Here is a 24,656-nt window from a genome sequence, read left to right as displayed (position 1 = left end):
AAAGCAAGGTGGCACCCCAATTTGCTACTCTAGAGGTGACATCCAGGCAGTGCACCTCTATTGCTAGAAAGACAGGACCCCCACCTGCGATTACCTCCATCACTCTTTGGTCCCCAGTAACACAGCTGTCTTCTGGCAGTACCCCAATCTTTTTCGACTGGGCTCCGCGTGGCACAAAGATCCTACGACCCTAGCCTCATTTTAGGAGGTTTTATCCAGAAAATCTTTATATAAGAACTCCTTGGAATGGGGTACCCTCATACTTGGTGGAAGTCTTAAATTGGAAGAGCCCAAATTTGGCCCCTCCCCCGCCACGCGTCTAGGCCTCATTTTTAGAGTAGGAGACCCCAATGAGGGGCAGGATTTGTACGAGGGGGTCCCCAATAGCTTGGAACTGGCCTAACTCTGCGCCCATGGATCCCCGCTGGGCCTGGGCCCGGACTGGGGGTGACGTCTGGGGAGAGCGACCCGCGCCCCGTCCGGCCTGGAGGACCTGGGGGCGGGACTCTGGGACCCCTCCCCCCTGTCCGTGCCCCGCCAGGCCGGCGGGGAGGGGAGCAGGAGGGCGGGCCCTGCGGGGAGAGCGGGCTGGCGCGTACGGGGCGCGCAGCCGAGCGGGCGGGAGCCGTCGGGGCCGGGAGTGGCGCGCGCGGGCCGGGGGCGGGGGCATGGCCGGCTGGAGCGGGGCCTCGGGGCGCGCCCCGGCCGCCGTCCCCACCTCCGCCTCCTCCTCCTCCTCCGTCTCCTCCTCCTCCTCCCCTTCCAGTCCCGCCGCCGCGGCAGCCAACATGGCCGCGCCCCGGAGCCCGGGAGGCGGCCGCCGCTGAGCGCGCCCGGCCCCGCCGCCCAGGCCGGGCCCTGGCCCCCGGCGCGTCGCGGTCCCCGGCGCGCTCGGCTGCGGGTCCCGGGGCGCCGGGCGCCGTGCGCGGGGCGGGGCGGAGCGGGCGGCCGCGGCCATGGAGCCCCGGCGCCGGGCGCTGCTCGCCCGGTGTCAGCAGAGCCTGGCGCAGGCCATGACCGAGGTGGAAGCCGTGCTCGGGCTGCTCGAGGCCGCGGGCGCGCTCAGCCCCGGCGAGCGGCGGCGGTTGGACGCGGAGGCCGGGGGCGCCAAGGCGGAGCTGCTGCTGAAGCTGCTGCTGGCCAAGGAGCGCGACCACTTCCAGGACCTGCGCGCAGCGCTGGAGAAGACGCAGCCTCACCTGCTGCCCATTCTCTACCTGGACGGCGTCGCGGGGCCGCCGCAGCCCGCCGAGGGCGCCGGTGAGTGCGTGCGGGACCCCGCCCCGGCACCTCGTCGGGCCGCGCTCCGCCTGGGTGGCCGCGGGTGCCACTTTCTTCCTCGGAGCCCATCCGCGGAGGGGGCGATGTCTGCACCCCGAATTTACCCCTCGGCCCCCAGCCCCGCGTTAACAATGCCCCTCGTGGAAGGCCGTTTCCTTCCAGGTGCCACGGCTGCAGGGTTCTTTGCAGGCCACCAGCTCCAGCCTTGAGGTGGGGTTTGGGGGGCTGCCTCCAGGAGTGTCAGTTACTCTCCTGAGTTTCTCTGTCTACCCCTCCCCAGTCCTTTGGGAGCCTGCGCTTGCCTTTAATCAGCGGTACCGCCTAGAAGAGAACCTGGGTCAGGACCCATACTGGTGCATTTTGGTCCCTGCCATCCGGTTACGGGACTACCGATGTCTGTTGAGTTTCTCACTGTCTCGACCGACCCCCTTCCCTTTGCCCAGGCTCTTAGCTCGCTGGGACTTGTGGTTGATTATGCACAATGCCTGCCCAGGTTTCTTTGGAAACTGTGGGCCCGGAAAAGTTGGGGAAGTTGCATTGCACCATGGGAAAATCCTCGTCGCGGGCTGGGGCTCAGCTCCCTGCCCGAGAGCCCCGAGCTGCCCGAAGAGGGAGACTGGTGGGGGCTGGTTCCGGGGGGTGGGGGGCGTCTTCAGAACCGCTGTGTGCTCGCTGTCCAGGGTCACTGATTTTGTGTGTAGGCGTGTGGGGGCAGGGTGCTGCTGGCAGCGTGTGATGAGTGGCGGTCTTGTCCTGTCTGGATCTGGGAGTGTGGAAGAGAGTACGGCAGTCACCGAGGAAGGAGGAGGAGACCCAGCAGTTTCTGTGCACCGACTGTTGAGGCAGATATTCTGCTTTATCAGGTTTAATGGATGTCACCGCCTTGTGAGCTGGCTGGTACTCCCGCTGTGCCAGAAAGAAAACTTTTGTCTTGCTTGCGGTGGTTAAAATGCTGAGAATTGGGCACCAGGAGTTTTGAATTATGATCTGTTGTTTTGGTTAACTCGTTCAGAACTGGGGAACAGTATTCTATTTTTTTTTTTCTTTTTTTTGTTCCTCCGAGTCTTGTCTTTGTTTCTAAGAGTGAGCAGACATATACAATAAAAATAAATAACGAGACACAGAAGGAAAACAGTCAACTGGGAGGGCTGAAAAACTGCCCTTAGCGATTTGGGCAGAGACCAAGCAGATGGGTTTATGTGGCTGTTAAAGGCCTCACTTATTAAGAGGGTGATATTATAAGGTGTTCTTGGTAACGGCTCTCCTCTCCGTGGGCAACTTCATTCTTTATAGCTGAAGGAAACTGACAGCCAGCCAGATAGCAGGTCTTTCAATGCTGGCTTTCCCTTATGCTGTGACATTCTCCACTCTGTCCCTCAAACCTGGATTCTATGCCCAGGAGAGTTGCTGGGCAAACCCAGTGCTGTCCTGAGATAGTCTTTGGAAGGTGCTAAGCAGGGGCTGTCAGATGTGGCTGTGAGGATAAAGTTGGCTGGGGCTCTCAGCTGCTTTTTTCTTTTTAATTGCTGGTCTCTGTTTTTGAAGAAGGAAGTTTAGCTACTGTCTGTTTGCAGAAGTCTTTCTCCAAGGAAGCCCAGACTTCAAGTCTCTGGAGTGTGTGTGCACCCACAGTGGCTTTCATCTTTGCACTAGGTAAATTAGGGGATGCATTGCCATTCCTTAGGGTCCATCTTTGCCAGGTGAAGGAGATAGGTCTGATGTTCTAGGAGTCAGTATTGACTTCTAAAGAGAACAAATTGGGTTTGAATTTTATACCCAGGCAAAGATTTCAGACCTGTTTTCTCACAAAGTTCTGTGGCTTCCAAGAGGGTCATGAAGTACTTAGAAAAATAATTTTCAAGGGGAAATTATTTTAATTAAATTAATTAATTAATTGAGATAGGGTCTCACTCTGTAGTGCAGGGTGGCCTTGAACTCACAGTGATCCTCCTGTCTCAGCCTCTTGAGCGCTGGAATGACAGGTGTGCACCACCATTCCTGGATCATTTTATTTTAGATGTTAGAAAAGTCAGAATAGGGGCTGGGGATTTAGCTCAGCAGCATAAGCGCCTGCCTTGCAAGCAGGCAGTTGTGAGTTCGATCCCCGGTACCGATAAAAAAGAGAAAGACAAAAATAAAATAAGAAAAGTCAGAATAGCATTTGGTCTGGCTCTTGGGAGTGGGGGGTTATGTGGCATGTGAGTAAGCAGGAGCACCTTGGGGACTTTGTAAAGGACAGATCACTCTGCCTTGGTTTCCCTCCTTGTGGGGCAGAGCTCAGCAAGTGGAGGAGCAGCTGTGGCAGGAGGGATGGTGTCACTGCTTTTAGCTCCAAGGAGCCACATCAGGGGAGCCCCGCATCCTGCCTCCTTCCACTCGCCAGCCATTTCCATGCAGGTGAAAGTCTGCTGCTCACGGAGCGGGGCTCTTGTGGAGCCTGACGGAGTAACCACCTGGCTTTCCTAGGACCCCTTTGCCACTGTCTAAGGGGGTGGCAGTATTTCTCACTTCGGAGCTTCCTTGATAGATTCCGCAGCTCTGGTGTGAATGCCCTTCCCTGGTGGGCACTAGTGTCGTGGGAGTCTGTGGTGCTCGTGCTCAGCTCCCAGGGCTGGGGTGCCAAGGAGACTTGGAAGGCAGCTGAGTAGGAGGCAGAGCTCCCATTCTTAGTTTGATAGCACACTGCCGCTTGGCATTCGGCAGCTTCCTGTCCTACTCACTGATTCCGTGGTGGCCTGTTATCCTCATGACACTTTCCCCATCACCTATGAGGGAGAAGTCCCAGGGCAGAGAGGTGCCTGCTGGAGGCCAGGCTGGCCCCTTGCTCCTGAGGTCTCACCTGGGGTTGGTTTTCCTCCCCCCTGATCAGGCTTTCCTGCTACGGTTTCAGGCTGCTTCCTGTCATCGCGGAACCCTGGAATCATAGCTGGTTTTTTTTTTTTTTTTTAATCTCTGATACAGGGATCTTTAGGGAGGAAGTGAACACCCAGCTGACAGGTGCTGGCAGGAACACAGTGCTCAGCTCTTGGTGTGGCTCAGGTCTGTGTTCTGTCTAGTTGTCACAGGGTCTACTTTGGCCCCTCCTTTGTGTTTTTATTTTTGTTTTTATCTTTGATGCAGTTTCAAAATCAAGGTTTCTCCAAGTGTAAATAAAATGCAAAATAAAAAGTTAAATAGGCAGCAGGGAGATTGCTCTTCTGGAAATGGGAAGGGGACCAAGTGGGGGCGGGAGTAGAGGGGAAGTCAAAAGGTTTTTTGTGTCATGCACCTGTACTGACTCTTCATAAGGGATGTAATCATTGTGTGGTGCCAAGATAGTAATAAAATTAAACATTAAAACAAATCAGGCTTTCTCTCTTGAAGTTCCTTGACTCCTGACTGTGGGGTGACCTTAGTGTCTCCATCTGTGAGATGGGGCTGAAGGAGCCCAGCGACTTGCCTCAGCTTGGAGGACAGGATGTATCCAGGAGGACAGAAGCGCTGGTCCTGTGTGCACGACTGGGTGCATAGATGTAATTCCAGCCTGCAGCTTGTCGCCTTGTTGGGGGAATGGGACACCAGGGAGAGTGGCATCCTGAGGAGGATATGTCGGACAGTGCAGGCTGGCTCGCTCTCGCCTGCCTGGCATCAGCCCTGGGTGGCAGGGTGGGTGGTACAGAGGGAACCTGAAGGGCCGAGGTGTCACCCGAGGGAGGGATTTGTGTGTTGCTTGGGATCATAGAGGTGAAACCTGGAGGACTTTTTTAAAAAAAGAGTCAGCCTGCTAGGATTTCTAGCAGCAGGACACTCATACTGGATTTTTTTTTTTTTTTTTTTTGTACCGGGGCTTGAACTCACGACTTTGCATTTGCCAAGCAGGCACTTATGCTGCTGAGCTAAATACCGGGCAGTACAATCATGCTGGCTGTGGATTGGCAGGCATGGTTTATTAAAAATTCAGTAGAAGTGACCAGTGCCTTTTATGTGATGCTGTCCCTTTGGGTACTGGCCACTTTTTCTCCACCCATGCTGCCCAGAGGGTCAGCAGGGGAAGGGGCAGAAGGAAAGGCTCCAAGCACCAGGTTTTTCAGCTCCGATTATTAGAAGGGGGCCGAAAAGGGACTTGAGAGTGATGGTTGAGAAGAGGATTCTAAGTGCAAGGCAGCTTTTATTTCTTTCTGTGTGTATTAGTCTAGGCCACCTTTGTTGCAGGTGACAGTAGCATAGCTCAAACCATCTAGCCAGAAAAGAGAATTTCTTTTTTTTTTTTTTTTTTTTTTGTCTTTTTTGAGACAGGGTCTCTATGTGGTTCGGGCAGGCCTTGAGCTCACTTTGTAGCCCAGGCTGGTCTCAAACTCACAACGATTCTCCTGCCTCAGCCTCCCAACTGTTGGAATTACCACGCCTGGCAGAAAAGAAAATTTCAAAAACTAAAACTCAAAGAAAAGAGAAAAACGTATTGATTTATCAGAGACGTGTGCCTTGTAGTGATGTGTGAGCAGTGGACCACATATATGGTAATGATTATCGATTTTATTTATTTATTTAATTTTTATTTTGTTTTGTTTGTTTGAGACATCTTTCTGTGTACTTTGACCTGGCCTTCAATTGAACTGTAGAGTCCAAGCTGGCCTCAAATGTAAGGTAATCCTTCTGCCTCAGCCTCCTGAGTGCTGGGATTACAGGCGTGTGCCACCATGCCTAGTGTGTTTCTAAGTGACAAATGATTACGCCTAAAGCCTTGAGATAGCTGGGACACAGTTGATGCCCTGAATATTTGGCACTCTCCCTGTGGGCCTGGAATGTGGCCTCCGGCCCTTCTGGGCTTCATCTTCACAGCTCTTGGCCAGAGAAGAAAGGAAACTGTGTCCAATCAGACCATGCAGAAGAAGCTCCTGGAAGGATTCTTTTTGTTTTTTTTTCTGATACTGGAAATTGAACTCAGTACCTCACACTTGCCAGGCAGGCCCTCCTAAAAAGATTCTGGTTTGCACTGTGTATCCCTATGAGGTTTGGCCTCTGTGGCCAGATTTGAGGACAAAGAGGGCCCAGCAGTAGGAGGATGTGGGGAGCCTATGATTGGCGGCCCATCCAGTACCACATGACCTTTTAGTAGACACAGTTTTCCAGGGAAGGATGAACAGGGTGTCTTAGTTACTTATTCTTCCTGGACAAAACACTTAAAATTTAAAAGAGAAGTTGGCTGAGTGTGGTGGTGCACGCCTGTAATCCTAGTACTCAGTAGTCTGAGGCAGGAGGATTGCTGCAAATATGAAGCCGGGCTGGGACACATAAGGAGTTCAAGGCCAGCCTGAACTGCATAGTGAGACCCTGCCTCAAAAACAAACAACCAAAAAAGTAAGAGAAGTTTATTTTGCTATTTAGAGGGTTCAGTCTGTAGTCTGCTGGCTCCAAGGTTGGAAGAACATGGTGTAGGGGTCTGGTGGAGGGCAGCTGCTCACATCATGGTGGTCAAGAAGCAGAGAGAAGGGAGGAGCCAGAGAGGGAGACTCACTCTCCTGGAGGACAGCCCCAGTGACCCACCTGTAACCAGATCCCACCTCCTAACAGCAGGTGGATTAATCCACTGATGAGTATAGCACTTTCCAAGCACATGAAGCTTTTGGGGGACACCCCAGATCTAAACCGTAACAAGTAATGATGCTGTGTGGGTCTGACCACTATGTGTCACCTTTACACAATGGTACAAATAGTAGATGAGGTCATTGCTGGAGTGAGGGAGTCGTGGTCCCCCAGTGTTTCCTAGGGAGTCCATCCTGTGGCCCAGGAGACCTCCTGTTCTGTGCCACAGCTAGGGTTTCCAAGATGTCAATGCTCAGGTCTCTGATGCCCCCCAATTTACCACCTGCCCCTGCTATGCCTCCCCTGAATCCCTTGCTTCTGGCATGGGCTGCTTGCAGGATGATGGACTAGAAAATGGGGGAGAACACGAAGAAAACTGGAGAAAAGATTCAGAAATACTGCAGCCTGGCAAGCGTCCCCCCTCTTCTTCCAGCAGTGACTCTCATTAGGGACCATGCCTGGACCCTATTGCAAGTCTCCCTGGTTCATTTTTTTTTTTTTTTCCTTTTTTGAGACAGGGTCTCTTTTTAAGTCTCCAAGTTGCCCAGGCTGGCTTTAAACTTGCAACCTTCCTGTCTCAGCCTCCCAAATACTGGAGTTGCAGACAAACACCACCACAAGTCTTAACAGCTCTGACCTGCGGTCAGTGTCATGTGATAGACCTTAACCCTTGGGCCTCAGCCCTGCAGTGCCAAGCAGCCCTGTCTGGAGGCGGGAGGGTGAGGGATGGAAGAGGACTGTGACAGGCTCTGTGCAGGTGGGCTTCACAGCTGGCGTGTGTGTGAGTAGGGAGCTGTTTTTTAGGAAACGGTGAGATCTCTGTGCTAAATGCTGAAGACAAATTTAAGATTTGTAAACCATGGGGTGGGGGGGAAAGATTTGTGGAAAATGATTTTTTTTCAACTTTCTTTTTAATCCGGTAGCTGGAAAGTTTTGTGGAAATTTAATCATGAAGCAAAATCTGTACTTTATTATTATTGTTTTTTAATCATGGTGGCACATTTGGGTGATTTAGTGGCGCATAGATTTCCCAGAAGGCCTTTCATTGGTTACGTGGTGGCCAAGCTCCTGGGAAGCTGAGTTGATTTGGTCGATGGGTCTTGTCTGCCATTTAAAAAACTGTTTATTTTTTAGTTCACATTGCAGTGCAGTCAGTAGTGATTACATTCCCTGTGGGAAGATCAGACCTGTACACAATGCCTTTTCTTTTCAGTTACCCTTCCACTCCTCTCTCTTTCCTCCTCCCCACCTCCTTCCCCACCCTCCCTCCATCTCTTGGCTTCCTTCTCTTTCACAAAACTTTATCTTCCTATTTCCTATGATCTATCTTTTATTTTGGTCTTTATGTATGCTTTGGGTTTCTCTTGTAAGAGAATCCATGCCACATTGAAGCTTGTGTGTCTGATTTGTTTCACTTAACATTATGGTCTCAAAATGCATTCATTTTCCTAGAAATGACTATTTATTATTTTTCTTTATAGTAGAGTAGTACTCCACTGTGTACAAATACCATAGTTTTTCTTCATTTCCTTTTGGTGATTTGAGACAGGGTCTCGCTATGCAGCTCAGCTTGGCCTTGAACTCACTATGTGGCCCAGGTTGGCCTCAAACTTGTGATGATCCTCCTACCTCAAGCTCCTGAGTGCTGGGATCACAGGTGTGCACCACCTGTGCCTGGCCCACATTTTCTTTATCCACACATCTGTTGATGGATGTGGCCATTTCCAAGCTAGTCTATATTTTGGAGCCTGACCTCTACTCCTGTATCTCAAGATGCTATTTCCAGTCGTACTCTCATTCCCAACTCTGGGGCCAAACATAGCTCTTTCTCCTCAAAACAAAACAAAATACAGCTCCAGCTGTTTCATGATGCCATTTGACAGTGGTAAAGACAAAGAGAGTGTTTTGTTGTAATGGTGAGTCTGTGCCTTAATAGTAGCAATGGGAGAGTGAAACCAGCCTTAGAACCAGAGAACTGGGACTGTCCTAATAGTCCTGCGACTTCTGGGGGACTCCTTGTCAGTGTGCTGGCGAGGTGGCTCTTCCCGGGCTGTGGGAAGAGCAGAGTGTGATTTCCATGAGCTCAGAGCACCCCTGTGCTATGTCTAGAATATAGGGTTTGCCTGAGGTAGGTATTGGGTGCCTTTGGGTTGCATGGATGAGCGATCAGCTGTGGGTGGGGTACATGATGTGTCTGTATCTCTTCACATATATACACGGGTTCCTGATTGGTGACTTCAGGGTGGCAGAAGGCTGCCAGAGATGAGGAAGGCTCGGGCAAGTCCCAGATGCACACACAGATGTCACCACCCATGGAAAATCTGTGCCCAGAGCTGGTGGCATGACCTTGATGTCTCAAGTCCCCAAAGTCACCCATCAGGTACAGGCATCGTGGGGCTGGTTGCCAGGAACCCTGTGCCTCCTGGAGGGCTAGAGAGCCTGAATGTCAGCTCACTGTCCTAGAAAGAGCCTGGAAGGGAGTGTGTGTGTGTGTGCGTGCACACGTGCTCTTCTAAGTGGGATGCCTCGACCTCAGCTGAGTCTCTTAGGGCTTTTAGCGCAATGGTAAACAGAAGAGGGAGCACTGATAGTGGGGAGCTGTGTAGTCTTGGGGTTCTGAGTTCTTCCCCAGAGGGCTTCTGGTCCCAAGAAGTGTGGCTGTTGGGCTGGACTTGATTTCTGGGGTTGCTCTAGCAGGATGCCACGATCACTGTTATCTAATGTGATGTTAGTGTGGAGTGCTTTTTGATACTCTGGCTTTCTGTTTCCTGACAAAGAAGGCAGAGAGGGAGAAGTGTTTTTTCTCAGTGTTTGCCCTGCCTTAGCCCACCCTGTCCTGTGGGCGGGAGGCAGGCACAGGGCTGAGTGTAGGGTCCCGCAGCAGGAATGCTGGGTGCGTTCCAGGGAGAATTTTCAGTGGGATGAGTTAGAGGGAAATCAGGTCTTTCGAAACCATTTGCCTGGGACAGATGGCATATCTCTGAATTGCCTCTATTGATCTTTTTAAGGCAGAGTTCCATGAAAGCACTGCAGAAGCATTTAAACCCAAGCAGACATTTCGAGTACTCCACACCAGCAATCTATCTCTTTGAAACCATGCTGGATAGTTCTCCTTCCTGTTGACCTGGAAGTTTATCTCACACTAAGGGTCATAACCCATTTGCGCTGAGTTTTACATATTTATTTTTTAAATTGTGGTAAGATTTCTCTAACATAAAATCGACCATCTGAGCCATTTCTTTGTTAAATTGTGGTGAAATACACATAATATGAAATTAACTATTTTGACCTTTTTTTTTTAAAATTTTTTTTTAATCGGTACCAGGGATTGAATTCATGACTGCCTGCTTGCAAGGCAGGCACTTAGGCCACTAAGCTAAATCCCCAGCCCCTTGACTTTTTTTTTTTGAGACAAGGTCTCACTGTGTAGTTCCTGCTGGCCCTGAACTCATTGGGTATATCAGGCTGGCCTCAAACTGGCCATGATCCTCCTGTCTCAGCCTCTGAGTGCTGGGGTCACAGGCATGTGCCACTGCGCTTGGCTAGGGGAGCTCTATTAATTGACACTGCCATCCAGCTGTGAGATGGGCCTTCATACAAGCTTTGGGGACAGAGGGTGGTTATGGGGGGGGTGAGCTGTATAGCCCATCCCTGTGGGCCCGAGTCCTCAGGTTCCTTACAAGGTCATTGCTGAAGTAAAGTGTAAATGTCCTGCAGGAAGTCTTGTGTTTTTAATATCTTGGGGTCCTTTTTGTTAACTGGACTCTAGGTGAAGGTCAGCCCTGTGGAATGGATGAGGAGGCAGGTGACAACTAGCTTGGCTTTTCCTGGTGGCAGCCGTGTGGCCCCTCTACAAGGCTCCCTGGGGTTCTTTGGGGTTCCATGGAATACGCTTTGAAAACCACTGGCTGGGATGCTCTTATTTTGAGCATCCATTGGGACAGAGAAGCGTCATCTGAACTCTTCACTTTCTTTTGTCCTATGAGTCACCGTTGGTGCCAGAGCCGTGTTCTAGCAAGGCTACTCTTGTCTCCGCTGACTTCCTCTGTTTACCTTGGTCGGTTTCCTTTTGGGCTTAGCCATACTTTTAAAATGACAGATGACCACAGTGTGGCTAATAAAAACCACTCCCTGCTCCTTGAGACAGCAGTGTGGGGAGGGGTAGCGCGGAACCCCATCGCCTGGCCAGTTGCCTTGGCAGGTGGTTACCTGTGTGTCATTTTTTGGAGACAGAGCCTTGCTTTGTCCTTCAGGCTGGTCTTGGAATTTGTGATGATCCTCTTGCTTCAGCCTTCTGACTGCTGGGATTACAGCGATTTGAAAACTCATTCTTGGGCTTCCTCCCACTTTTTTTTAAACCTTAAACAGTGTCACTAGTTTGCCCTAGCCTATATTTTGTAAGAGAATGATTAGCTGTTGACAAGTAAACAAGCTCCTGTTTGTATGCAGGTTATCTTGTGGAGTCTGAGCTGCTACTTGGTACTTGGGGTGCAGTGCCTTTGGGACAATCACCCCAGACCCAGAGCTGTCCTGACAGCTGTGTCCAGTCAGGCTGGGTTTCTTCTGCTCGCAGGGTAGGGATAGGTGTGTGTTGCTCTCAGAGTTACCTCTGCTTCCCTGGCTGAGTGGCACCTGTCACTGGCCCTGAGACCTCCACAGATATCTACTCAGCTTTGACAATGGCCAGTCTACTGCCCGAGAGTGAAAACCCATCTAGCGAGTGTTGAGTGAAGAGATAGCAAAATGCTTGGGAAGAAACTTAGTTTTATTTATCTCTTTTAAGGTAAAAAGTCATACTTTAGAATATGTTAAATTGAAAAGTAATGTGAAAAGCTGAGCGTGGGTACCCACCTGTATTCCAGCATTCTGGGAGACACGAGGAGCTCAAGTTTGAACCCAGTCTGGGCAGTTGAGCAGTTCAGTGAGATCCCGTTGCAAAATAAAAAATAAAAGCAAAATCAAAAACACGGTTTGGGGACCTAGCTCCTTGTGAAGGCCCTGGAAGACAGTGATGGTTTTTTTGGTACTCAGCCGGCTCTGATCTTCCCACTTCAGGTCTCTGTCTCTCCACTGTCTCTTACTGTTTACTTTTCCAAAGCAGCTGACCACGCTTGCCTGCCCCGGCTGGGAGGCCCTCCACTTATGTCCTTCATCTGCAAATGTAGAACAGCTCAAGGATGCACGGTGACTTGCCGGGATCCTGTGGGTGCTGTGGGTGCTGTGGGCAGAGCTCTGTTCCTAGCTGGGAACGGGCTGGGTGGGGAGCCTTGGGTCCGGCTGGTTTTTCCTGATCTGTACCTGGCCTGGCAGGCATCGGGGCCTTGAGGTTCGTGGAGTTGTGGCTCAGCCTCTTCCTCCTGAGCATCGCCCAGAATCTACTGTGAGCCACATAGTTGCCATTGATGGCGTACAGCGGAAAGCAAGTAGCTTGCTCAGGCTGCCAGCTGCCTAGAGGCTGGGTGAATGTTTTCTATAGACCACATTTATTTGACTCTCCACAGTGCCTGTGAACATCCACTCTGGGGTCTCTGGATCCTGAGCCCAGGACACCCTCCACAAATAGCATCCATCTGTCCGGTAGGTGCGTTGGAGCACCTGTCTCCTGGTGTGGTTTTTGGGTGCAGACGCAGGACATGGCATCTAAATTTAGTGCTGAGTCAGAGTACGGGTCTGACTTGGCAGGAGGGACGTCCGCGGCTCTTTCTGTGATGCAGCAGAAGTTCTGGGCACCTCTCCCATGACTTCTTAGTGCTTAGTCACAGGACAAAGGTCAAGCAGGAAGATGATGTCCCAAGCTGCTGGCGCTTTGACAACAATAGGAGGATCTAGTAAAAGCAAAAGCCTGGGGACACCGAGTTGAGGTCAACCCTGATGGACGCCACAGAGAGAACTGGAGCCAGGAAAAGGCAAGAAAGAAAGAAAAAAATCCCACAGGGTGATTGTTTTGAGTCTTCCCGCGCCCCCCTCCCCAACAAAAACCAGCGGCTCAGGCCGTGTGTGTGATTGGGCACCACTTTTGTATTTTCCTTCTTGTTTGTTTCTGATAGAGAGCAGCAGATGGACTTCTAAGTATCTTACCACTCTCCTACCCCTGTTTCAAGGCCTCCGGAGAGAGAAGCGAACTGTCCACCTGCCCAACTTTCTGGTGGAAGTTGTGATGTTTCATATAAGCTCTTCTGCCTCGACTCCCTCATTGAATCAGTCAGTGCTTATTCAAGAAAAAGCATCACTTAATTTGAGACAGGATTTTGCCATGTAGTTCATGTATGTCCTTGAACTCACTGTGTAGCCTAAGCTGGACTTGAACTTACACTGATCCTTCTGCCTCAGCCTCCCAAATGCCGGAGATACAGATGTACGCCACCATGCCTGACCTTCAGTGTTGTCTTCTTGCAAGGGAGATGTCGTGATGTTAGAGTGCAGTCCAGCCAGATTCAGACCTGGATTTTGTACGATTGTTCTCCATCCTTCCCTGTCATTCTGCCCTTGGCCTCTGCTGCATATCCCGGGTACCAAGGCTGCTTGCATCACCCACGAGCAAACTGCAGTCCCATACTCAACATGGATTTGTTTTTTGAGCTGGAATATATAACATTGTTTGTTCCCCAGCAGTTTTCCTTTGTGGTTGCTATTCAGAAGTTTAAGAAATGTCAGAGAGTAGCAGGGTGTTGTAGGCTGAGGTAGGAGGATTGCAAGTTCAAGCCCAGCCTGAGTTGTGACATCTGCGGACACCCACTTTCCCCACTTGGCTGTGAATGAGTGGAAGCATGGACCGGGGGGGGGTGTAGCTGAGTGGTAAGAGTGCTGCCAGGTTTGTATGAGGCCCGGGTCCAATCCTCAGGACCACAAAACCAAAACGAATCAAAACCCCCCCTCACACACAAAAAATAGACCTGATGGTACTGCCTTCCGCTTTATTGTTTATGGCACACAGTAAAGATTCTCAGCAGGTCACAAAAGCAGGCTCCTGTGTCCCTGCCCCGCATTGGAAAGCCCACAGGTGAGTGAGATAGAGCCCTTGTGAGTGGGGCTGTAAGGAGCGAGGGGTCTCCTCCTGATAGGGCACTCACTGAGTGGGTGTCGGGAGATGCAGGAAGGCCTGGTGGCTTCCGCCCATCATTTTCTCTGGGGCTGCACAGGGATCAGCAAGTGTGATCTGTGTCATGTGAAGGAGGCCAGAGGGACAGGAGGCTGTGGGTGAGGGTTGGATGCCGGCCTTGCAGATCCCCTGAGGTTTCCTGGGAGTGGTGGGATGGATCGATGGGATGGCTTTTCCTAAGCTTTAAGTTCGAGGATGCTCACCGGGATTCCTGGGCACAAGCATCCTTGTGTCCCATCCCCTAGGGAGTTTTAAGATGTGTTGCCATGTGGTGACCTTGTCTCTGGGGAAGGAAAGGGAGTGGCTGGGGAATGAGGTACCTGGGGAAAGTGGGTGTCTGCAGATGTCCAGCTGTATCCCCATGACAATGTCGGGTAACTGGGAGGCAGGTGCTTGTACTGATGGGATGCTTTGTCAGTTGGTTACTTTTGTATTTATCTTCTCACCTGAGTTCATTTAGGGGTCCATAGTTACAAGTGAGGACGCAAAAAGGGGAGGCCAGGTTACGTGCCTGTAATCCGAGCCTCCCTTGGGAGGCTGAGGCAGGAGGATCCCCACCCCCCGCAAGGCCACTCTAAACTACACAGTGAGTGAGTTCAAGATCAGCCCAGAATACATAGTAAGACCCTGTCTCAAAAAGCCAAAGGGGAAGGAGCCAGGGATTTTAGCTCAGTGGAACAAGTGCCTGCCTGGCAAGCAGGAGGTTATGAGTTCAAATCCTGGTAACAAAACAAAACAAAAAAACCAAAGTAGGAGAAAAAGGCAAGTTGCTTTTTCCATCTACCCCGGTTTTTCCATCTGTGGCAGGAGGATGGTAATAGCACCTGACGTGACTGTGCGTAAGTACTAAGAGCTGTGCCTGCTTAGGTAGGCCTGGGGCGAGGACTAACAGTTGTCTGCATTGCTGTTACTGCCCAACCCAGTGGCTATTTAAGTGCCACTGTAGGGCTGGAGCCTAGCAGTGACATGCAGGAGACACATATTCAAAATGCTGTGTTTCAAAACAAGTGCTTGCTCAGCTCTTGCTCCACGATCACCTGGGTGATTATTAAAATCACCTGTGTCCCCATTGGTCCTCTGTTCCTGCCTGCTTTGGGCTTTACCTTCAGACCAGGCTGCTTTGCAGCCTCTAGTTCCTGGTCCATGATGCGAGTGTTCAGTGACCTTTAGATCAGTGTGACCTTGTCGCACTCAGGGAACAGGTGCAGACTGCTTCAGGTGTGGCTCAGTCATGTGGTGAGTGGCATGTGGCAAGAGCCCACGTCACAGGCACTGGTGGGGGGACTAGATGACAGCCAGTGGAGGAGTGGTGCTGAGTGCACCTGCCACCCCACCTGGCCCCCAGCAGTGGCCTCCTGGGGAGGAGCTGGCCAGGGGGAGCAGGGGAGTGTGCTGTCTTCAGGCCAGTGTGCAAAGTCTGTGCAGGTAGCCAGTGGCAATGACCGTGAAGACTTACTTAGGAGTATGTGTTACTGTCGCCGGCTGCCAATGCTTCCTATGGACAGCACCTTTCCTGTTGGTCCCCTCCAGGCATGGCTCAGGCAAGGTGGTGAGAGGCCATCCTGGAACATACCCTTGAGCCCGACCCTCTGCTGGATAATGCCTGTGTTGGGGTGCTGCCTGGCAGCCCCTGTTCTGGGCCTGATGTCCCCAGGTTCTCACTGAGTCCCAGAATGTTCACTGCAGCTGGGTCTGGTGGACCCCAGTGCGTGGGATGAGTGTGAGCCTCTGCCCTCCTCCTGTATTCCCGGTGGCCCATGTGATGCAGGGTATTTTTTTTTTTTTTTTTTTTTTTTTTGGAACCAGGGACCGAACTCATGACCTCACACTTGCCAGGTATACAGAGGTTTGCAATGCGTCTTAAAGAACAGTGTGTAGTGGAAACACAAGCAACAGAGTGAGATTGGCAGTGTGGTGCCATCATATCAAGCAAGGCAGTAACACAAAGCAGCACTGATCTCTCAGGAACGTGGAGACGTACATGGGCAGATGGTCACCTGCTTGTTGGGCAGGGAATGGGCATCAAGAGAAATAAAATGAGAGCGAGAAAGAAAGGAGAGAAACACATTGCCATCTTCTTTCTTCTGATTTTTTTTTTCTTCGTCTTTTGAGACAGGGTCTCCATATTCAGTTCAGGCTGGCCTTGAGGTCACTTTGTAGCCCAGGCTGGTCTCGAACTTGCAGCAATTCTCTTGCCTCAGTCTCTCAAGTGGAGGGATTCCAGGTGTGCACCTTCACACCCGGCTCCCACTCCTGCAGCTCTGGACTGAGCTGGCCACCCCAGGCAGATGCCTCACCCCAAAATGGCATTGTATGGAGTTCTTCCTGCTATAATGCTTTGGATATAGTCACTGGAGGTGTGGAGGGGCAGCCGTGGCTCCCGGGATGGTTGATGCCATGGAGACAGTGTTTTTAATTGGTGGAGTAAGAACTGCACACATATTTGTATTAAATGTGGTATTGGTTGTGAATGTGCGTCAGCAGTCGTGTAAAAACCCGGCTTCACATCGTGGCTGTGGTGGAAAGTACAGGCCATCACCCTTTAGACGGTTAAGCGGGAGGTAGCCGTCTGGTTTCATGCAGTCTCTGAACTTTGGATGACATGGGATGCAAGCCATTCAAGGCAGGGAGGCAGGAGATTCCAGCTTCAGGAAAATAAAAGCCTGCTGGGGATCAGGAGCAGGTTTTTAATTGCCAGGAGCTGCTGCTCCAGAGAAAGGAGTGAGCCCCTCTGGGCAGGGAGCATCCTCAAAGAACCCCAGGTGTGGTAGAAAGGGAGCCCAGCATGTTCCTGCTTGAAATAGATGTCGCTGCGTCCTGCTGCTTTAACCGAACTGGGTTACAAGTTGGAGGTCTGGTGCTAATGCTGAAAAAGAAAAGATTGGTTGGTTTAAAAAAAAAGGTCTAATGACTATTTACATGGGTTTTACTGGCTAGGCATCCAAAATCTTGAAATTAAAAAATAAATGCTCCAAATTCTGCAGTTTTGTGAGTGGACATCCAAAAGGTTTTAGATTTTGAATTTTCAGATTAAGGATGTTCAACTTGTTTATTGTTGAGAATTTAGAAAATGAGAGTAATCAAGAGGAAAATAAATTGCAGCTAATCATATTAACTGGAGATAGTGCTATAAAACTTTCCTTTTCATGAATGAATTTGTATTTTTGGGGAGATAAGTACTGGGAATCGAACTCAGAACCTTGTGCTTGCCAGGCAGGTACTGTGCCGCTGAGCTAAATCATGAATGAAAAAGGGAATTTTTCTTTTTCTTTTTTTTTTTGGTGATAGTGAGGACTGAGCCTAGCACCTCCACACTGAGCTGTCTCCTCAGCCAGCCCTTTTTTACTTTTTGAGTTACACCCTTGCTAAATTGCCCGGCTGGGCTCAAATTTTCTAGCCTCCTACTTCAGCCTCCCAAGAACTGGAATTACAGGCATGCATCGTCACACCTAGCTAAAAGGGATCACTTTTATTTTATTACATGTTTGCCGTAAATACAGCTTACGTTCATCTTGGGGAGCAAGTACAGGTCCGTAACACAGATAGTTTCTTTTTAAATCTTCTTGCCCTTCCCTGGCCTCCGCCTCTAAATCACCTTTCCTCATTTGCATTCTCATGATTATTCTTACCTCTTGTTCACAACACGTGATGTCGATATTTATTGTGGGTATGTGGTACCCGGATGTGGAATATCTTAATTCTTTTTACTTCCCCTTCCCCTCAATCTCCTGGGCCCCTTCCCATTGGCAAGAGATCTAATTCTTTGTTTCTGTCTATCCGTCCTTTTTGCTCTTTTCAAATGAGAGTTGTCATGTGGTGTTTAAGCTTGTGTGCTGATTTATTTCACTCAGAGTTATATTTTTCAGATGCACGCATTTTCCTGCAGTGCCTCAAGTTTGTCCTTCTTTCCAGCCAGGTAGTTCTCCATTGCATGTGAATTCCGCATCTTCTTACCCACTCATCTGTTGATGGACATTCTGGCTCTTTCAGCATTGAGCTGTTATGAATTTCTTTTTACTCGTGTATCACTGTAGTATTATGTCCTTAGCTCTTTAGTGAAGACACCTAAAAGGGAAAATGGCTGGGCCATATGGAATTTCTAATTTTAGTTCTTTGAGAAGTTGCCACACTGATTTGCATGTTAGTTATACTAGTCTGCATTCCTGCCAACAGTGAAAGAGGGCTCCTTTTTCTCTGCAGCCTGGCCAGCATTTGTTATTCTTTGGCTTCTTGATGATTGCCATTCTTTCTGATCTAAGATGGAATCTTAGTGTTGTTCCAATTTGCACTTCTGTTGAACATTTTTTCCTGTGTTTTTTGGCCATTTGTAATTTTGAGAAGTGTCTGTTCATCTCACTTGTCCATTTCTTGATTGGGTCTGTTTTTATTTTTTCAGGTGATCTAATTTTTTGAATTCTTTATATAGTCTCGATATTAGTTCTCCATCCGAGGAATAGCTGGCACAATGCTTTTCTATCGTGTGCTTTGTATCTTCACTGTACAAGTTTCCTTTGCCGTGTAGAAACTTTTTAATTTGATGTAACCCCATTCGTCGTCTTGCTGTTATTTCTTATGAAGTTGGAGTTCTGTTTAGAAAGTCCTTGCCTGCACCTGTGATTTTGAGTATTTTACTTATTTTTTCTTCTGCTAGGTTTAATGTTTCTGTTTTAAAATTTAGATCTTTGATCTATTTTGATTTTGGTTTGTACGTGGTGAGAGAGTTTCAGTTTTCCACAAACAAATAGTTGATTTCCCCAGCAACATTTGTTGAGTGGATTATCTTTCCTTCAATGTATGTTTTTGGCCCCTTTGTCAAAGAGCAAACAACTGAATGTGTCTGGGGATGTTTCTATATCCTCTACCCTGTTCTGTTGATCACAGTTTGTTTTTGTGCCACTACCATGCTGTTGCTTTGTGGTATATAGCTTGAAGTTAGGTATTGGGTTTTGTTTGTTGGTTTGTTTTTGTTTTTTGAGACAGGGTCTTGCTATGCAGTTCAGGTTGGCCTTGAGTTCACTATGTAGCCCAGGTTGGCCTCAAACTCACAGTGATCCTCCTACTTCAGCCTACTGAGTGCTGGGATTACAGGTGTGCACCACCATGCTCTGCTGAAGTTGAGTATTATGATGCCTCCTGATTTTCTCTTGTTGTTAAAAGGGATCATTCATTCATTCCTTTGTTTGTTTTGTTGAGATAGGGTCTCACTATGCAGCCCAGGTTGGCCTCGAACTCCTGATGTTTCTCCTGCTTTAGCCTCCCAAGTGCTAGATTGCAGGCATGTGCCACCGTGGTTGGCCAAAAGGGATCATTTTTGTTGGGTGTGCAGCATTGCTATTAGGATTTATGTCACCTGTTACCCATGACTGGAGATACAGTGATTTCCTGACTTCTGCATAATAAGGCCACCGCGCTTGTCCTTAGGCATAGATCTTCCTGCATTTCTGTGCTGTGGGATAGCTTCCTACACGTGGCGTGCTGAGGTCTGGGGTGCGGATGTGTTTAGGATGTCTAAACTCCTGGGCCTCTCTAAGTTTGTGTTTTGGACCAGCTCCCCCAGAATCATCTGGGAGGGTCTGAAAGAGGAAGTCTGGCCACACCCTGGTTTTCTGGATCAGAACTGGGGTGGCTGGTCCCTGGAGGTCCTTTTGCACTTGGGGTTTGGTTCCTGTTCTTTTCTCCAGTGGTGCTGGAACTGGAACCCAAGCCTCCTGTGCACTGGGCAAGTGCTCTGTTCTGAACCCCTGCCGAGGTTTGGGGCGTGGCATCTGCTCTGTGACCAACGCTGCCAGGAAGGGATGTGGAGACCACATCTGCCGTGTCATTAGGGGCAGCTGTGACAGGAGCAGAGCCACAGGGTGGTGCTAGGGACTCGCCATGCTGTCCACTGTCTTATGTCAACCAGGGGCAAAGGGTCAGGTGGTGGCTCTGCAGCTGTGCTGGGCTGGCCCTGGCAGGGGAGCTGTGAGAAGTGGGTCAGGACAGGGAGCTCATCTTTCTGCTCTTCCCAAGGGGCCCTGCTCACTGCTGGGGCTGAGGCACCACTGGAGCGGGTGCGGTTGGCCACCCTGGTCCTCAGCGACGTCCTGTCCCAGGCAGAGAGAGGAGCTGCGTCTGCCCTCGGCCTCTGAGTGCCAGTTGCACAATGAGGGGACCAGGTGGCAGGGTGGGAGGTCCCGGAGGAGGCCCTTGGCCCCCTGAGCAGGGAGCTGTCCTCGGAGGCCACAGTCCCACCGTGTGCTGCCTTGGAACTGTGCAGGTGGTAGGTACTCATGGGTATTGGTGTGGTGTAGCCAGCCCAGGATGAGCTCTTTGCTGGGGTCATCTCCGGAGGGCCACTGTGATGACTGGGGCCTTGGCCTACCCTCTGTGATCTGGACATCTAGGAGGGACAGCCTTGGTTCACTTACTTAGGCCAATGTAGTGAGTGAGCTGTGATGGCATCAGGGTAACAGTCCGCTCTAGGAAGCAGCTGCATGCAGTTAACGGGGGCCTGATAAGACATGTGCCGATGTGGCTGTGTGGAGACGAGGCATCTGCAGAACAGTGTCAGGCAAGAGCTGGATCTTATTTTATGGAAGAGAAAAGAGAGAGTCATGAGGGTCAGTCTCATGAAGGAAGTAACTTGAGGGCTAGGCTTTGAGGGATGTGTAGAAGTTTGCCAGGTGATGTAACATCCCAGGCAGAGGAACAGATGCCAGAGGATGCACACCTAAGTGGGAAAGAGCCAAGAGTGGTGGGTGACTGGGTACTGAGGTGACAGAAAGGGGCCTCATCAAAGAGGGACTGGAGGAGAAAGCTGGTGATGGAGGCGGGTGCTGTGCCATGGACTGGGACTGCTGGCCCTACAGACCTGACCTCCCCCTGTGCTTCTGCTGCTTCTGAGCTGCGTGGCTCAGGCCACGCAGAAGGCCCATAGCAGGGTACTCTGCACGCAGCTCTGACACTGCAGAAAGGCTCGTTTTCTTCCTTTAGTACAGTGGTGAGGCTTGTCCAGCTGATCCTGCTGAGCAGTGGGAGCCTTAGGAGGCTGAGGAGCGTGGATTGATGAGATTCTGTGCTTGTGTGTGTTTCACACAACTGCCGTGGTCTGGTGGGAGGTCTGGTTTGGAGCTGGAGAGCCAGGCCAAGGCCAGGCTGGGAGAAGAGTCTGCCCAACTCACCTCTCTCTGGGTTCCCCATCAGAAGCCCTGGTAGGGTTCTGAGCTGAGCACCTGAGCCCTGGCACAGGTTTTATAGGGAGACGCTTGGTTTGCAGTGTGTCCCTCGTGCGCTAGCTGTCCGTGACATCCCACAGGACTGGGCCCTCGCTGGGGAGGAGTTGGCTTTGAGAAGGTAGAGGAGCATCAGGTTGGGCCAGCATGGGTGTGGGTGCTCTGGCCCCTGTTACTCACCACGTCCCATGTGTGCCACTGCACATGTCTCCCAGCCTTCCCAGCAGCCCCGGATGGGATTCTGTTATGTGACCCAATTTGTAGATGAGAGAACTGAGGCAGAGACAGAAGTCACTCACGTGGAGCTCAAAGCTAGTGTTCTGGGTTTCACCTTTGGCTCCTGGAATCCTGAGCCTAATGAGCTGTGGTGGAAAATTGGAACAGCCCTCCTGGTTGTGAGGTTTGGAGTCTTTTTTTTTTTTTTCCTTTGAGATGGGATCTTGCTCTGTAGTTCATGTTGCCTTGAACTCATGGAGTTGCTCCTGCCTCAGTCTCTCAAGTGCTGGGATTATGGTTACCACCATGCCTGGCAGAGGTTTGGAGTTTTTAGCTGCTAGCTTTTGCTGGCACATTTCAGTGGCCCATATGGCAGAGCTTTGCAATAGGGAGAGCTGCTCAGTGGTCAGACTGGGAGGGTCTGGGTGGTCCCCTGTCCTGGATGCTACAGGAGCAAAAGTCCATGCATCTGTTGCTAGGGAGACTGGTTTCGTGCTGACCGTGTCCCTGGAAATCATGAGGCGTCCTATTGAAAGCCCCTTCCAGATTCTCTGGAAATGCATGTGGTGCCTTCCAGAGGTCAGGGGGCTCATTGCACCTCAGTTGTTGGTGCTCTGTCCTAGGTGGCTGAGGGTACTTCAGCCCTGCAAATGGTTGTCTGGGAGATCATGCCAGCCTCTTTCCAGGCGGCGCCTGATTGTGGGATGGGAGGTGATCCCTCGCTGCTCTTGCTGCAGTCAGGAGGCCTGTGGAGAGCGGCTGTGCTACAGCTGTGCACTTCTTTGCCCCATCTGGTAGGAGCAAGGGCTGGGATTGCTGCTATCTCTGCCTGGATTTCCCTTCCCAGGTCTTTGCCCAGCAGCTGCCTCCACTGCCTCACCTTCCACCTGTCCCTCCCAGGCATGCACAGGCCTGTTGAGAGCTGGGAACCGGGGAGCCAGCCCCAGAGGAGCAGAGGCCACTTCCTCAGGAACACAGGGCAAGCCCCAGCCTGAAGGGACAGACCTGGGTGCTACCTCGTGACTCATGTGCCCTCGGGAGCTGCTCCTGCACCGGTGCCGGGTGGTGTCATCCGGGGGTCTGATTAAAAGATAACTTTACTGAGAAGAGGAAGCAGGGCTTTGTAGGCTTTAATAAGCAAGCCTGAGGCTGCTCCTCCGCTCCTCCTGGCTCTTTCTCTGCCCTCTGTGCCCCCCACCCCAAGATCTCACCTTCAGGTTGCTGCAGCTACCCCCAGCCGCCTTCTGCTGAGGGTTTTGAAGTCCTAAGGAGCCCTTGCACTGGATTTGCTCTCCTCTTCTTCCCTCCTTCTCCAAGTGAGAAAGAGTCCCAGAAAACTGCAGGGGTACAGGGTGGGGGCTGGAGAGACAGGAAGGCCAGAGGGCCAGGCCTCAGCGGGGTGAGGGTGCTCCCTGGGCTGCCTGGGGGCCCCAGCTCATGGGAATCCAGACCTTGCAGGCCAAACTGTCTGTGGGCAGTGGGGATGGAGGGAGGCCCTGTCTGGAAGTCCCCGCCACCTGCTATGGAACACTTTGGTAGGATGCCTTCCACTTCCTCCTGTGCTTCTTGCCTTTGTACAGGTCCTTGTTTGGAGAATCACATGCTCGTTATTTCTCTCACTGTACCACTAAGAGACGACATAATAGATTTTTTTTCCCCCTCCTTATTTTTTGAGACAGGGTCTTGGTATAAGGTTGAGGCTGGCCTTGAATTCACTTAAGTAGCCCAGGGTTGCCTCCAATTGTGGGGAATCCTCCTTCCTTGGCTTTTGAGCACTGGGATTACAAGCATGTGCCATCATACCCAGCTTTAGCTTTTTTTTTTTTTCTTTACATGTTTGCTTAAGTATTAATTTGTTAAAAGATTTTCTTAGGATGCTTCCCTTTCTGGGCACCTAAAACACCACAGAGCTCATATACTATTACTCACCTATTTTTAAATCAGCATTTAAATGGCAGCAATTATTTGGAATATTTTTCTGGGCAGTGGGCAGTATTTTTCTTCAGGCTTTTCTGTTTTAAACAAAAAGTTTTTTGTAATTTTTATTTTTTTTAATACTGGGGATTGAACCCAGGGGGCACTCTATCACTGAATTAAACCACATCCTGAGCCCCTTTTATTTTTTATTTTGAGACAAGGTCTTGCTAAATCATTCATGTGATATTGGAGCTTGTGACCCGCCTGTCTCAGCCTGCCGGTCTTAAGATTACGAGTGTGTGTCACCACACCTGGCTCTAAGCAAAAGTTTTTTTTTTTTTTTTTGTCTTTTTTGTTTTTATCGGTACCAGGGATTGAACTCACGACTGCCTGCTTACAAGGCAGGCGCTTATGCCGCTGAGCTAAATCCCCAGCCCCTAAGCAAAAGTTTTATGGTACTAATTCCGTGTTCCTGTCTTTCATTTTGAAAATGTTCAAGTCTACAGAGAGGCAGAAAGGATGACGCAGATGGGCACCCGGGCCATGTGCCTTTCGTCTGTCTCTCTCAGTGTGTGCACATAGCATTTCCCCTGATTCATTAGGAAAGAGGCTGTAGCCCTCAGGACAAGTCACCCTCAGCCCTTGACCCCTTTTTCCTGCATGGGTGACATGCATTGTGATTGTCCTTCCCACACGGTTCAGCCCCAATATTGTAGCATCCTGTTGTCCATAGTTCTTTTTTCTTTCCAGTGCTGAGTTTGAACCCAGACCCTCACGCAGGCTAGGCAAGCCAGTGCCTCTGCCATGGGGCTGCACCCCTAGCTGTACAACCCTTTTTAACCTCCCTAGTTGTGCTGTCTGTGCCTTCCATAATTTCGTTTTGCTTTTAAATCAGGGCTCTAATATACATTACATGGTTATTTTAACAGAACACAGAGTATACGGTAAGATATAGGCCATGGACATGTCTTAGAGCACATTGTTAGGACGGAGATCTCTATGCTGTCTTGACACCTCCCAGACAGTCTTAGACGTCTTAAAACTTGGGAGGGTCTAGGAGATCTGTCTCCTCTCTTTGCAGAATCTGTGGCCAGACTGGTTGAGAGACTTTTCCATTACCCCTGCTTTGAGGTTGGCTTCTGTGTTCTGGATTTCTTTGGTTTATGAAATTGGATACCTCCAAGTCTGGACATTTTAAACTGTCCTGCTAAATTCTTTTTAGTACACAGGGCTCAAGTGTCCTGTTGCGTGGGGGGTCATGGGTCGTTTGACATCAAACAGAGAAAAGCCACTGGCCTTGGCTAGGAACCTCGCACGTCTGCTAGCCTCTTCCCTCAGTGGGTATGGGGGGGCAGTAGCAAGGGGCACCC

General features: G+C 50.5%; 1 protein-coding gene across 12 annotated transcripts in view; it reads left to right on the top strand.

Annotated features, from left to right (window-relative positions):
* Positions 1-788: 788 nt before the first annotated feature.
* Dlg5 (discs large MAGUK scaffold protein 5) overlaps positions 789-24,656 on the top strand; it is a 108,079-nt gene continuing 84,211 nt past the window's right edge. For all 12 annotated transcript variants that reach the window (XM_063238747.1, XM_063238749.1, XM_063238745.1 and 9 more), the window contains exon 1: positions 789-1,260. In XM_063238747.1, coding sequence (XP_063094817.1) covers positions 957-1,260 — 304 coding nt within the window. In that variant the 5' untranslated portion in view covers positions 789-956. The remainder of the gene's footprint in view (positions 1,261-24,656) is intronic.

The sequence above is a fragment of the Cavia porcellus genome, unplaced genomic scaffold (assembly GCF_034190915.1).
Source record: "Cavia porcellus strain 051 isolate PalLab524CR breed Dunkin Hartley unplaced genomic scaffold, mCavPor4.1 scaffold_28, whole genome shotgun sequence".
NCBI lineage: Eukaryota > Metazoa > Chordata > Mammalia > Rodentia > Caviidae > Cavia > Cavia porcellus.
The sequence above is the reverse complement of the archived record's forward strand: the minus strand, read 5'-3'. Positions and strand labels throughout refer to the sequence as shown.